Consider the following 15,687-nt stretch of genomic DNA (forward strand, 5'->3'; position numbering starts at 1 on the left):
GCTTTAAATGTTAATGAGCTATCTGACTCCGCCCCTCTCAGGAAATGGATGTGGGGAATAAAAGCAACTAAATTTGGTTTAAAGTGGCAAAAACAAGTAAAAAAGGGGAATAAAAAGTGACCAAATTTGGTTTACAGTGGCAAAAAAATAGTAACAAAGGGGATTACAAAGTGACCAAAATGGTTGGAAATGGCAAAAACGGGCAAAAAAGTATTACAAGAGGAATAAAAAGTGACTAAATTTGGTTTAAAGTGGCAAAAATTGGTTAAAAAGGGGAATAAAAAGTGACCAAAATGGTTGAAAATGGCAAAAAATGGGCAAAAAAGGATTACAAGAGGAATAAAAAGTGACTAAATTTGGTTTAAAGTGGCAAAAATTGGTTAAAAAGGGGAATAAAAAGTGACCAAAATGGTTGAAAATGGCAAAAAATGGGCAAAAAAGTATTACAAGAGGAATAAAAAGTGACTAAATTTGGTTTAAAGTGGCAAAAATTGGTTAAAAAGGGGAATAAAAAGTGACCAAAATGGGTGAAAGTGGCAAAAACCGGCAGAAAAAAGTATCAAAAGGGGAATAATAAGTGACCAAATTTGGTTTAAAGTGGCAAAATTGTCATAAAAAGTACTAAAAGGGGATAAAAAGTAGCCAAATTTAATTTAAAGTGGCAAAAATGAGTTAAAAGGGGAATAAAAAGTGACCAAAATGGTTGGAAATGACAAAAAGTATTAAAAGGGGAATAATAAGTGACCAAATTTGGTTTACAGTGGCAAAATTGTCATAAAAAGTATTAAAGGAGGAATGAAAAGTAGCCAAATTTAATTTAAGGTGGAAAAAATGAGTTAAAAGGGGAATAAAAAGTGACTAATAATGGTTTAAAGTGGCAAAATTGTCATAAAAAGTATTAAAAAGGGAATCAAAATTGACCAATGTGGCTTAATGGGCGTGGCTCTCCTGATCCTCCTCTCAGCTAATCAGGAGCAGAAGGTCAGGAGAGGAGGGCGGAACTTTCTTCCAAGCAGGGAGAGCCAACTGAACCTGGGGGCGTGGCTAACTCCCCTCATGACATCATACGGGGGAAATCTGAGAGCGGCTATAGTCCTGAATGAGCTGGTCATGGAACTGATTCCCAGTCCAAACATCCCCCCATTCCCCCTCTGTACTTCCTGTCTCTCTTTATCTGTCCTGTCAAAATAAAAGCACAGTTCTCATTTTTTCTTGCCAAGTTTTCTTTTGAAAGCACAAATCACTCTTTTTGTTTTCCAAATCATGCATGTAAAATCAGACTTAAACGTGATCTCAGGCTGCTAAAAACAACGGCAGACCCTTCCCCTACTGCCAGGATTAAATGTATGCTCACAGAAATGCTTTCTCTGGCATGATATGACTCTCTGATTTTGGCATTGCATGATTGCACATGAAAAATCCCCAGAGAGGGGAGTCACAGAGACTCGGCTCTCAGGCGTCCCCCCATCTGCTGCTCTGGTATGTAACACATGAACAGGAGCCACTGAGAATGTAGACTTGAAGACTGTCTGAGTGTGTGGCGAGGGCGTGGTCTCACATGGCGGCAGAGATGTGGTCAGTCGGTGTTGTCGCACTGACATGTGGAGGAGCGAGGATTTAGCGGGCGCTCTGCAGCTGTGAGGGAACCGGAGCTTTATTATCAGGCATTACAGGGTTTACCAAAGCTCCATCTGTCACACAGGGACGACTGGGACTGGCAGACACACACCAGGCTAACAACAACAACTGGGTCACAGGGCCAACATTCCCAAACTGGGAGCTTAAACTGGTGTGGATCACGACAAACATTCATTTCACTGATTGAGTGATCCTCATTGTTCTGCTTCAGCAGCTTCATTACCCCCTCTAGTCTGATCTATTTCATGGTTTTAGTTCGTCAGATGTCACTGATAGAATCTGTCACTGAAATGCTTCAGTCAGCGTGGCGTTCCTTCGTCCTGCACGTCGTCGTAAAAGCTGACAGTGACGTCGCTCTGATGGTCAGACATCAGAACAATGACTTCAGGCCTGACTCGGTCACTGGCACAGCGCCCACGCCGACTGAATGGACAGTGGCATCATCATCACGGCTGAACAACACGCCACTGTCCCCCCGTCTGCAGTCTGCACCGCCGCCACAACACACAGAGACACGCAAACGCTCACGGACCAAGTTTACAACCAGCGATGAGGGAACGTGTGCTCAGATCAACAGAAATAATCAATAACGTCAGAAATATCAGGAATAACAGAGCCTCCTAAAGGCCGCATCAGACTACAAGACTTTAATGTTGTCTGTAATGGTACTATAGGAGAACACACAAGATCTGATCTTGTCCTCGCCAACAGATCATCAGAACTTCAGCTGTGATCCTGACCACTCATCATACTCAGAGACAGCCAGAGGAGGGGTTTAGACGTCTGTTAGGATAACTCCTGGCTGATGCTAGAGTAGTGGCCACAGTTTCAATACTCCACTCCAAATTAGCATTAACCAATAATAGTACGCACAAAGAAGTAGTCATGTGTAGACACGGCTGTCGGGGGGGGCGGGGCCAAAGGCCTATGGTATCCATATTCTATATTTAACCTGAACAAGAACAACTCTTATCAAATAAACAAACATTCTTTTTATTATTTTGTGCCATAGTCTTAACAATGTGAATCCCTTTTCTTAAATCAGAATAAAAAATGGCTTAAGAATTGTAAAAATTGGCGGAAAAGGTGGTGAAATGCATTTTGACGGAAGCAGAATATGAGAAAAACGAGATAAAAGGGAATAAAAACAAGCAAAAAAGGGGGGGAAATGGGTTTAAAGTGGCAAAAATTAGCATAAAAGTATAAAAATGGGAATAAAAAGTAGCCAAACTTGGTTTAAAGTGGAAGAAATGGGCATAAAAATTATTAAAATGGGTATAAAAAGTAGCCAAATTTGGTTTAAAGAGGAAGAAATTGTCATTAAAAGTATTAAAGGGGAATAAAAAGTGGCCAAATTTGGTTTAAAATGGAAATAATTGTCATTAAAAGTATTGAAGATGATTAAAAAGTGGCCAAATTTGGTTTAAAGTGGCAAAATGGGCATAAAAAGTATAAAAAAGGGAATAAAAGTAGCCAAATTTGGTTTAAAGTGGAAGAAATTGTCATAACAAGTATTAAAGGGGAATAAAGGGTAGCTACATTTGGTGTAAAGTGGCAAAATGGGCATAAAAAGTATAAACATGGAAATAAAAGTAGCCAAATTTGGTTTCAAGTGGCAAAAATAGGAGGAAATTTGGTGAAATGGGAAGAAAAACTGGTTAAAACAGGCAAAAATGGACATAAAAAGTAATGAAACGTGGTTCAAATGGGCATAAAAGTGTTTAATAGTGGCGATAAGGGGCCATCAGAGGCAATGATAGGTGGAAAGTGGCAAAAGTTAGTTTAGAAATGTCAAAAACAGGCAGAAAACTGGTGGAGAGAGTGTGAAATTGACAAAAATTCATTTTAAGTGGCAAAAATCGGCAAACTTGGTGGGAAAAGTGATGAAAATGGGTTAAAATGTGGCAACATTGGTGTAAAGTGGCAAATGAGTAATAAATAAAATATTCTTAGTTTTTTTAAGGCATCTGGAGACCTCTTCTAAGAGTTTCACGACCCACAATGGGGCCCTGACCCCCACATTGAGAACCCCTGCCTTAGAGTGACTCTGTGACTGCGTACATTCAGGTAGAAAAAGCTGGAACATCTAAGAACATGTAACAATGAAACCATCAGAGCTTGAAACCACACACACACACACCCCTACACACACACACACACACGTGTGATTAATGAACTCATGCACTGACAGCAGCATCAACTCCTCGAACCATCCAAACTTTAGACGCACACAGCTCTCTGACATTTTTCAGGAAGTGTAAGAAAAAGCGAATCCACAGTGAACCTGAAACATTCCCTCATCTGGCTGACCTTTGAGGGGGATTATGGGAGATAAAAGTTGTCTTTTGTGCATGATGTCATTGTTTAAAGATCAGTGTCAGGTTTTCCCCGGCTGCACGTTTCTTTGAGGGCGTGTAAAAACACAGGCCTCCTGGATTCCTCTCTGCTTTCTTCCTCTGCGCCTGTCATCCTTCCTCCTCCTCCTCCTCCTCCCTGTCATCCTCAGTGTTCAGGTCCTCTTTGTTCTGAAGTGTAATGAGAGGTAGTCGTGGCCAGAGGCGGCTAAGAACAGGCTGCGGAGCTTTTTACGGCCTGTTTTTACTCTGATGGAGAGAGGGGAGGAGGGCGAGGGTTTAAAGCCGCCGTGCTTCGTGGTTTCAGTGAGAGAACCAGAGGCATGGAGCACGGGAGAGGAAGATTTCCATACATTTCCATGAGACTGCAGTCAGGAGCAGGTAGAGACAGGATAGCTACAGTAGCACAACCATCCAGCCAATCAGCAGGCAGCTAACATACAGGAACATGATAATAAAGTTGTAGTCACAGTCCTGAAGATTCCTCCTGGCCCTGAAGCCAAGAAATCAGATCTTAATCCCCAGACCTGGTCTGGTATCTGTGCTAACAGGAAGTAGGTCAGAATGGAAAGGTCAGCGCTGCTGAAGAAAGTGATGGTCGTCTGACGCTGATATGAAGGAACGTAGAAAACAAGGCCTGTTTGAGTCAGATATGTTACTGAGGTACCAGACAATGGACCTGAGGATTTATCTGCTGTGATTTAATCCGTCGTGTCATATGAAGATTCACTCAAATAAAAGCAGATTAAATGTGTCAGACGGATTCTCACCTCCTGGAAATGCAGAGTTTGGTCTGGACAAGGAGGCGCCTGGGATACATGGAGGGGATTTTTGGGAGGGATGGGATCTTTTAGAGGTGGAACTACTGGAAGTTTACAGCTAATTTCACAAGAAAAAGAGAAGAATAAAGGAGAAGAGGAAGACCACTAACAATAAAGCAACTTCAACCGGGGAAGTCCTGTTCTACCACAACAAGCAAAGGACAAAAACAGTCCCTCAGTAAAGGCCTGAAGGGCTCATTAATGCTCTACGTCCACCATGCAGACGGAGTTTTCATCTGTACTCTTCATTTAGTCTGTACTTCTCACCACACCGGCTGCATGTTTTATGCTCATCATGGCTTTGAATGAATGATTGTGTATGTTTTATCAACGTTTTCATCGCTTTTGTCGACTGTTTTGTTTTTTTTAATCACTTTTTTTTTTGGTTGGTAATTTTTTCATGTTTCTTTGTCAGTGTTTTCATTATCATTTCCATCAACACCTTCCTCTTTTTGCTCAATTTTCATAAGTTTTGTCTTTTTTAAATGTAGTTTTTGTTGTTGTTTTTTTAAAGATTGATTTTTGGGCATTTTTGTGCTTTTATTAGATAGAGGAGGACAGTGGATAGAGTCAGAAACAGGGTCAAGAATGGGGGAGAGACATGCGGTAAAGGGCCTAAGGCCGGATTCGAACCCAGGCCGCCCGCGTACATGGGGAGCGCCTTTAACCACTAGGCCACCTGTTCCCCGTCTTTGTTGTTTTGACGTCATTTTTGTCCTCAGGGTCGTCTTTTTTTTTATCATTATTTTCATAATCGTTCATATCGTCACTTTTGTTGTCATTTTTGGTCATTTTCTAAATTTTTTTTCTTTTTTTCATTGTCATTTTTGTCCTCAACATCATCGTTTTCATCTTCATTTTTCCCGGGGTTTATTACCTCCGCCAAGGAGGTTATGTGATTGACAGGGTTTATTAGTTAGTTAGTTAGTTAGTTTGTTCGTTAGTTTGTTCGTTTGTAAGTCTGTCCATTAGTTCGTTAGTTTGATAGTTAGTTAGTTAGTTTACTGTTAGTTCGTTTGTTAGTTCGTTTGTTTGTCCATTAGTTCGTTAGTTTGATAGTTAGTTAGTTTACTGTTAGTTCGTTTGTTTGTTCATTAGTTTGTTAGTTAATTAGTTTGTTTGTTAATTTGTTTGTTAGTTTGTTGTTCGTTAGTTCATTTGTTAGTTTGTTTGTTGGCAACATAACTCAAAAAGTCATAGACCTTTTTGATTAAATTTTCAGGAAATGTCAGAAATGGCATAAGGAAAAACTGATTAGATTTTGGGACTGATCCAGATCACCGTCTGGATCCAGGAATTTTTTTAATGGATTCTCCCTATTGGGAGATAGGGCTAATGGTGGAGGTCTGCGCTGTTACCACTTTACACCAGGAGATGGCGGACATGAGTAACTTCAATCCCAGCAGCATTTGTGGGTGTGTTTCTATTCAAAGTTTTGGAGTTTATAGAGTTTGAAAGATGCACGCCCGGTTGAGGGGATGAGTCGGAGCGTAACAGAGAGAAAGACGGCGAATTGTATAAAGAATACTCACAATGCTGGGAGGAATAGAGGAATATTCACCCTCTGCCATGACTTTCAGTCATCCAGTGAGACCATGGGTGAGACTGTCAGTGCATCTGTTGGCACGAGCAGGCAATGCTTCCACCATGACAGTCCACCCGTAGTGAAGCCAATGCTTTGCCTCACTGTGTTTCCACCCCGCCAGGGAGGGAGTAAATGGTGAATGCCGTGGTGGGGGGCACATGGGGACGGATCCAGGAATTTTTTAAAGGATTCTTCACTATTGGGAGGTAGGGCTGATGGCAGAGGTCTGCGCTCTCCGAGTGCTTTTCTAGTTTATCGGTGTTTTCATCGTCATTATCATCACTTTTCTTTCTCATCTATTTTGAAATCATTTTTCGGCGTCTTTGTCTTTTTTAATGTCATTTTTGTTGTTATTTTCGTCATTTTTCCGTAGTTATTTTCATTGTCATTTTTGTCTTTAACGTCGTCATTTTCATCTTTTTCTTTTATTTGTAATCTGAGCTCTGGACATCCCCGTCCCCTTACCTAAAAATAGGTATTAAAAAGTTCACTCCTGATTCGGTTTTCCAAACAGGTTCATCTTCATGTGGAGAGGTACAGGGACTTGTTAATGACTCTACAAGAGTAAAGGCCGGCTCAGACTACACGATTCTTTTGGTCGTTCATGATGGCACCATGTCAGAACAAAATCTTGTCCCGTCTTGGCCGACAGCCTGGCCACACTACAAGAGCGACCCTGACCGCTGTATGTTGACGTCACCACCATCTCCGTGACTGAGTGCGAGTTCATAGGTTGTCAGGGGGCGGGCCAAAGAGTGTCAATCACTCTGCGGCAGAAGCGCTCTGTGTGATTGTAGCGGTCTTTTGCTCACAGAAAGGAAAATAAGAAACAACTATGGATTGAATTATGGATAATAAGTATGGATGTCTCAAGAGGAGGACCATATGGACTGGCTCTCCTTCAGATAGAACTAGAGGTATGCATGTGATAACGTAAATAAAATAAAACAAAATTTACACATTAGTTTTAGGGAATAAAAGGGGATAAAGTGGTAAATCTACTAAATGATGATGCAAAGATAGTGAGCAAATGTTCTCCTGTTGTTAACGTCAGGTCAGGGTGTCAAGCTAGACGACGATGTACGAAAAAATCTGACATGCTAGTCTTGTAGAATTATGGTCGTGAGGAATCGTAAGGAGTCTTGGACGCGTCGTTAATCATGTCACACTATGTATGATGAGTGTTCTGAATGAAAGGCAGCTTTTTAGTCATTTTTATTTTAGTTTGAGTGAACTTCAGTGATTTTTACATTTTAGATTGGTCTATTCTGTTGGTTTTAGTTGACTAGAATAACCTCTGTAGTGATGGTTGTATTGTTTAGAAGGCACTGATTTATTTTTAGATAGAGAGCATAATTGGGCTTTAAGAGGATAGCTGTTAAAGTATGATGCCAACGATTGCTTCCCAAAGATCAACAGGCTTCTTAAAATCATGCATAGGGTAGAAAAGTTCAGCTTTTTCTTGAGGTTAAATATAAAGCTAGCCAAATTAGTGCAAGAACTAGCAATCAAGACTTCCACAAGAACTCTGGGAATTCTTAGGAAAATCTTCACAGACTAAAATCACATAGACGTTGCATTCCTCCAGAGAGCTGCTGCAGGTAAATTCTTCAAAAACTAAGGGTAGCACCACTTCTATATGGAGAAACTGTAGTGGGAAGTCTCCCAGCCTCATGTAGAACCTTAACAACGCCGCTGCTTCGTCACTATTAAAGCCGATTTGTCTGATTTGTTGTTTCTATCATCCAATCCGCCCTCAGGGATCATTAAAGATTCATCCGATCCATTTCATCTAATCCAGCCATATCCACTTATCGATCCTGCCCTCTTGTTTCGTCTCCTCTTCAGGACGGAGACGATCGACTAAAAGGTACAGTTACGCATCAACAGCTGCGCCGCAAACAGGTGATTTAAAGCAGGATCAACGCTTCTTTCCAGATTGCATTATGGGAGCTTAGCGGGGACTTTTCAACTTCTAATCTTGATTTGGCAGAGAAACAGGATGATGCTTTAATCATCCATCTGCCAGAAGACGAACACCGAAACACCTGAAAGACCCTGCAGAGGGCAAAGAAAGCACACGAGCTGCTTCTGCACGTCAGGATAACAGCGGAGAGAGTGGAACCAAGGGGGGAGGAGATGTTGACGTTCAAACTCTCAAAAGGGTTTTGTCCCAACTGACGAGAGAGGAAACACAGGGTTAATGGGAGCGCCGTGATTAACATGCCGTCAGTGTACTGTACAGACGACCTGAGGACCAGAGTCTCCTCTTTACTGACTTATGCAAGCATCTGATGGATGCTAATGCCTTCAGCAGGAGGAAGAACCTCCGGGCCATGAGGAGAAATCAATGTGGAGGGCAAAGTCCCGTTCATACATTCAGACTGCTCAGTCACGTTAACCGCCTTTACATCCGTTTAGAAAGGCTGCCAGGAGATTTGTTGCACTCTGATAAAGGCGTCTTTATGTTTGTGCATTTGCAATTATGGATGTTATTGTAAGAGCGTGCAACACCTCGGCCAACGTCTATATTTAGATCTACAGAAGAGGCCTGAGGGCAGCATTTATGGATATTTAAGGAAGAGTTTGAACTCATCTGCAGCCTGAGAGACTTCAAGAGAAGTTTAACATCTAAGCTGCAAACAGGATCAGATGTCAGACTCAGTCACAGCAGGGGCCAAATTCTGAATCTTAGTCTAACCTGAGGGCCTAACTGGGTCAAAATGTCCCATAAACAGTCAACCTCATCTTAATTATAGGAAAAAAACACAACAATGATGATCAGAAAGTTCAAATCAGGATTTTTAACAGTTAAAGCACTAAATATAAATCAAATCATGAGTTAAAAAGGTCAAAATATGAGAGAAAATTCAAAACTATGAGTTTTAAATTCAAAATATGAGATAAAATTCTAAACAATAAGTCAAATTTTTAAATAAAAAATATCAATAAATGGGAATAAAAGTTAAAATAAAGAGTGGAAAAGATAAAGATGTGAGATAAAATTCAAATTTATACATTTAAAAGGTCAAATATAAGATAAAATTCTAAATCATATAATTGTAAATATGATAAAATTAAAAATGTTGAGTTATAAAGTTACAAAGATGAGAAAAAAATGTAAGATTTTAAATCAAAAAGGTTAATATTTGGAATTCAAATTTATGAATTTAAAATGTCAAAATATGAATTTAAATTGTAAATATTTTAACTCTTTATTCTTTCTAGTTCTTAAGACTTAACAAGGATCTTTTTAATCATCGAGGTTAAGTTTACATTTTTACACTGGAGGAAATCTGCAGACCTCAGACTGGTGGGCCAGTTAGAATATAAATATCATGATCTGGTGGGCTGGGTTTGGCCCCCGGGCCTTGAGTTTGACACCCCTGCTCTAAAAGGCTGCAAGATTAAACAAACAGGATATGACATCATAGGCCAAAGAAAAAAGGGTTTAAAGCCACTGAAAACTCCTCTGCTCTCAAAACGGACGAGACAAACGAGGAGAGTTTGGGCGCCAAAACGAGCGGCTGATGTCAGAATAATCCTGGTCCATGGACGAGATACAGCAACAGAACAGCAGCTTCCTGTAGAGGGCAACGCCTCTTTAATGCAGGCGTCTTTGGCCAAATCAGAGACATGCCAACCGACAGGTCAGGTCAGATATGGGAGTATAAGCTGGTTCTGGCCTCCAGATGGACATGGTCCAGGCCGAATCAAGCAGCCGACTCTGTCCATCCCGGATCTCTTAAGAATATCTGCATTAATATCGGCCTTACTATCCGTCAGCTTTGCAAGTTTAAGACACAGTTAACAAACTTTCAGGACAGAAAGGCATGACTGTGGCAGCCATGCCTTTGTGTAGCTGTCCTGCTTTTCCACACAGCTGGAGGTGGAGCAAACATGGAGGAAAGAATCTGTTTAAAGTCCTGGTTCAGCTGGGGAAGAGCCAAACCGAGTGTCTCAAAGTTCTCCTGAGAAGACCCGGCCAAGGAACTCCAGATCTTCCTTGATCTTCTCCAGCAAGTCTCGACAAACGTTGACCCGGTGCTCCTTCTGGTCGTCTACAAAAATCTTGGCTTTTGTAAACGCTTTGTAGATCTGTAACTCATTTTTTAATCCATTTTGCCAATTTTCACCCATTTTTTGCCACTACTTTGCCAGTTTTTGACCAATTTTGCCACATGCAACTGTTTTTTTTTAATCAATTTTTGCCATTTTTCAGCAGTTTTTGCCTCGTTTATTTTGCTTTTTGCCATCTTCAATTTTTTCCCCCTTTGCAATTTTTTGCCCCATTTTGCACTGTAATCAATTTTGCCACCTTTTCTCCCCATTTCTGCAAGTTTTCACCCATTTTTTGGCCACTTCTTTGCCACATTTTTGACCAATTTTGTCACCTGTAACTCACTTTTTGTCATCAATTTTTGTCATTTTTAACCTGTTTTTTCCTTGTTTATCTTGCTTTTTGCTATTTTCAATTCTCCCCACCCTTTTTTGCCACTCTTGATCTATTTTTACAGATTTTAAGGCCCAAGTTCGCCATTTCTTTCCCCCCTTTTCACCAATTTTTTCTTTTTGACCTGCTATTTTAATTTTTTTTAAACTTCTCAACTTTGTAAGCTGCCTTTTTCCATTGAAAGCCACTTTTGTCCATTTTAGTCTCTTTTCACTCATTCTTTGCCACATTTTTGACCAATTTTGCCACCTGTAACTCATTTATGTCATCAATTTTTGCCATTTTTCACCAGTTTTTGCCTCATTTATATTTTGCTTTTTGCTATTTTTAATTTTTTTGCCCCTTCTTGAACATTTAAGCTGCCTTTTACCATTGAACACCACTTTTGTCCGTTTTAGTTACTCATTTATTTTTGCCACATTTTACTGTTTTTTGACTATTTTTGCCCCCTGTATCTTTTTAAAATCAATTTTTGACACTTTTTCCTCCCCATTTTTGCCACTTTTTGACCATTTCACCACTTTAACACTTTCTTCACCACTTAGTTTGTGGCTCTTGCAAAGGTATTTTTTTATATTTTGCTCTTTGGCTGAGTCACACTGATCCAGCCAATCAGAAAACTAAATTTAAAGCCATCCAAATGTAACACAGTCCCTCAAACCTCCTGGTGTAGGTATAACTAAGAGGCCGCTCTACATTAAGCATTGAAGTGATCGCCTTAGTTTTATAACTAAATATTCTTTCTTTCCACCAGAAATAGTATTTCTTTTGTTCTTGTTTTTCTCTTAAAATCATCTGGTATGAAGCCAGCATGAAGAAACTGGAGCTTTTCTATAACAATGATCCATTATTGAGCATTTTTGTGAATAGCAGAGCAGTTCTGAGCATTTAAAGTCTTTTTTATCACTCTATAGAACAAAATAAGATTGTTTTTCTTGTTTTACACCTTCATCCTGCAGTTAATCATCATTTTTACAGTTTGTTGACTGAAACATGTGCAAACATGACAAACCTTGGCCGTATTTAAACACCTGATCCACCTGGGAGGTTTGCCCTGCACACATGCAAACACAGGAGAGCACCTGCACATTTCCCATCATCCTCTCTGTCTGTAAAACTACACAGCACACACACACACATGCTGTACCTGTGATCATCTTCAGCTGCAGCCACAGCCGGGTGATATCGTGGCAGAGTTGAGACACTCGGTTCAGAGCCATGGTGGAGCCGGTTCGCTCACACACACCGACGCACACACACTTCACACACACTCTCTGTGTCAGAGCTCATCTCTGCGGAGGAAGTTCACTCTCTCCATGCTGCACGGCCGTGGAGTTCATCCGCTGACTGAGCTGTCACTGCGCGGAGCGGCTCTCTCTCACACCAGCGCACACACCTCCCCCCACTCCTGTGTGTGCCAGGCAGGGGGGCGGGGCTTCCTTAGCTCCTCCCCCAGCTTCACATTTCACTGTTTTCACTGACAGAGAGCATAGATAGCTGTTTAAACCTGCAGAAAAAGCACCAAACTTCATCTGCAGCCGTTTCTCTCAGACTTTCCACGACTCAGTCACTACTGACTGAAAATAACTGCAGCTACAGGACAATATTAGATCATTTATTAGAGTATTTATCTGTGGGGAATGGGAGACCATTTTAACATTAATTCAAAGACCTGACTGGTTGTGATTTACTTTTTATACTCAGGAAATCTGGGGAGTAAAGAGAGTCAACCTGACTCTTTTTAGAGTGTATTTATTCACAGCCACTGTCAGAGCTGGAGTAAAATCACAGATGACATTCTGCTGAAGTAAAACTTTAACCACGCCCACTTTTACATCAGCTGTCATCACTCATGGACGGTCACGGCTGCAGCTCGTTAGGATCTCCTCACCTGGTGATGAACCTACACACACCTGTGAACTACAGCCAGCTAACCTGGCTCCTCTTTAACCTTTGGGTCAGTGATTTTCTCTCATTTTTCTGCCTTGTCCAGCTTGTTTTCCTCCTCTTGTCTGCAGCGTCTCTGCCTCTCTGCCATCCAGGAGCCAGCTCACCATCATCACTCTGTTGTTGTTGTATAATACTCTTTTTTAATCTCCATGTTAAGGCAGAAAGGCAGCAGAATTATCTATTAAGAGGAAATGTAGCTCTAAAGAGGAACGTCAGTCTATTTAGAGTTAGACAAAGCTCTCCATTAGTGTTAACCGGCTCTCTATGGAGAAGAAAAAACGCTCTGAGGACTAAAAACATCACTGGAGTCAAAAACAGCTCTAGAATGAACAAACTCTGTCCTGTACTTCTCTGTCAGTCACTGCAGGTGTTTTTATTTTGTTCATGGTGAAGAATAAAATCATCATTTAGAGTAAAAATAAAAACACCTTCTAGAGTTAAAACAACTCTGGGAAGTATGGAAGCCCATTTCTGCCATGAACAAAGGAAAAATCTGGAAGTTAGGCAATTTAAAAAAAAATCCTTATGAATTTTTATCTCATTATTGAGACTTTTTATCTCATAATTATGTCTTTGATCTAATACTTTTGAATTTTTATTTCATGATGTTGAATTTTTATTTTATAATTATGACTTTTTGTCTCAGAATTTTGACTTTTTATGTCATTATTGACTTTTTTTTTTATCTCATTTTGATTTTTTATCTCATAATTTTGACTTTTTATTTCAAAATTATGAACAAAAAGTCAAAACTATGAGATGGTCAAAATATGACATCAAATTTTTGAAATAATGAGATAAAAAGTCATAATTTTTGACAAACTTCATATCAGAATTTAGATTTTTTTTAACAATTCTATTACTTTTATGTTTTTTTCTTTTTTATTCGGCATTTTATTTGGAAATCTGCTTCCATAGACACATAACTCTGCAAGCAGAGGAAATTTTACTCCAAAGAAAATAGGACCTGTAAAATTTTATTAAATTTGAGTAAAATTTACTCTGAAAAATTAGCTATGTATTAGCTGCAATTACTGGCTTATATTAGCGTTGCATATTGGCTTACATAAGCCATAAAATCAGCCTATATAAGATAATATCAGTCTATATCAGCTGTTAATATCAGTCTATATCAGCTGTAAATATCAGTCTATATCAGCTGTAAATATCAGTCTATATCAGCTGTTAATATCAGTCTATATCAGCTGTAAATGTCAGTCTATATCAGCTGTAAATATCAGTCTATATCAGCTGTTAATATCAGTCTATATCAGCTGTAAATATCAGTCTATATCAGCTGTAAATATCAGTCTATATCAGCTGTTAATATCAGTCTATATCAGCTGTAAATATCAGTCTATATCAGCTGTAAATATCAGTCTATATCAGCTGTAAATATCAGTCTATTTCAGCTGTTAATATCAGTCTATATCAGCTGTAAATATCAGTCTATATCAGCTGTTAATATCAGTCTATATCAGCTGTAAATATCAGTCTATATCAGCTGTAAATATCAGTCTATATCAGCTGTTAATATCAGTCTATATCAGCTGTTAATATCAGTCTATATCAGCTGTTAATATCAGTCTATATCAGCTGTTAATATCAGTCTATATCAGCTGTAAATATCAGTCTATGGCTGTTTTCGAATTTGCCTACTATACTAGCAGTACGTACTGATTTTTCCAAAAATGTAGTATGCAGTGTTCAGTATGTGAACAAATGCAAAAGTTGCAGTATGCCAAAAATACCTGGATGACGTACTGATTCGGGAAAATTTCACAGTATGATTCAGACCAGTCTGCTTCGCCTACTGTTACCCACAATGCAAAGCGTCGGGTCAGAGTTTGTAATAGCGGAGAGCGGCGTAACTTTCACCGGAACGGCCGACGGTTACAAGAAGTGCCATGACCTTTTATCTTTACCTTTTTTAAAATGTACTATAGCAAAATATGTTGTAGTAGGGTCACTGTTGTTTTTGTTTGGCCATTACGGCTCATAACGACCGGAAAGGTGCTGTCAAGTTTGTCCTTTCGCTGCACTATATATGCTAAGCTAAAAACAACAGCTATAGAAATCCCGAAAAATCAAATAAAAACACTTCCCAGATTTTTTTCTGTACATAAATGGATGGAAAACACTAGCGTCGTTTAATGTTGACCAAGGTATGACGTACTTCTGTATACCGGAAACCAGCTAAACCGGGCCAAGCACACTACACAATAACGACGCAGTATGCAGTACATACCGCATACTGCGTTTGGCAGGAGTATGCGGTATGCCAATTCGAAAAACAGCCTATATCAGCTGTAGCTACAGTCTGGCCCAATATCAGACAAGACTCAGACTGGGGCAGAGGATCTAACTTCTGGAACACAGCACACATTAAAACGAATGCATCTCATGCAAGCTGAAAATAGGAAGCTCATGCAACGACTGAAATGCTCTGCAATGACACAAACATGCCACAAAAAGCTGAAACAACTGCACCAGAATCAAACCTGCTTCAAAGAGAAACTTTTTAATTCAGTTATTTTTAAAGAATTGCATACTGAAGATCATAACATCTATAAATCAGATGGCGTGAAACAAAAGTTAAATTAGGCTAACTGTGTTTGTGTACTGCACATATCAAACACTGAACTCCTGCTGGTGCCAGAGGGAGCAGAGCCTCTCTCTCTTTCTCTCGCTCGGCCTCAGCTTTTCCCACACCCTCTCACAAACACACACACAAAGGCAGAGAGGACAGCAGGGGGACCCAGTGTGCCACACACAGACACAGTGGAGAGTTTGGACTGGTGAACGTGTGAAAGACGGCCCCGTGGAGCTGGTCATGAAAAGCTGCTCTGCTGTCGTCCTGTCTGTTGCTGTTTCGCCTTCACTCAT

At 40.0% G+C, this 15,687-nt stretch overlaps 1 protein-coding gene across 6 annotated transcripts in view; it reads right to left on the reverse strand.

Annotated features, from left to right (window-relative positions):
* The window catches only part of mcf2la (mcf.2 cell line derived transforming sequence-like a), a 115,486-nt gene that overhangs the window by 61,009 nt on the left and 38,790 nt on the right, over positions 1-15,687 (reverse strand). For 3 of the 6 annotated variants that reach the window (XM_041781822.1, XM_041781827.1, XM_041781826.1), the window contains exon 1: positions 11,999-12,178. The exons of the other annotated variants lie outside the window; for them this stretch is intronic. In XM_041781822.1, coding sequence (XP_041637756.1) covers positions 11,999-12,071 — 73 coding nt within the window. In that variant the 5' untranslated portion in view covers positions 12,072-12,178. Of the gene's footprint in view, positions 1-11,998; positions 12,179-15,687 lie in introns of those variants that run through there. 6 annotated transcript variants of the gene reach the window in all.

Source organism: Cheilinus undulatus, linkage group 24 (assembly GCF_018320785.1).
Source record: "Cheilinus undulatus linkage group 24, ASM1832078v1, whole genome shotgun sequence".
NCBI classification, from domain to species: Eukaryota; Metazoa; Chordata; class Actinopteri; order Labriformes; family Labridae; genus Cheilinus; species Cheilinus undulatus.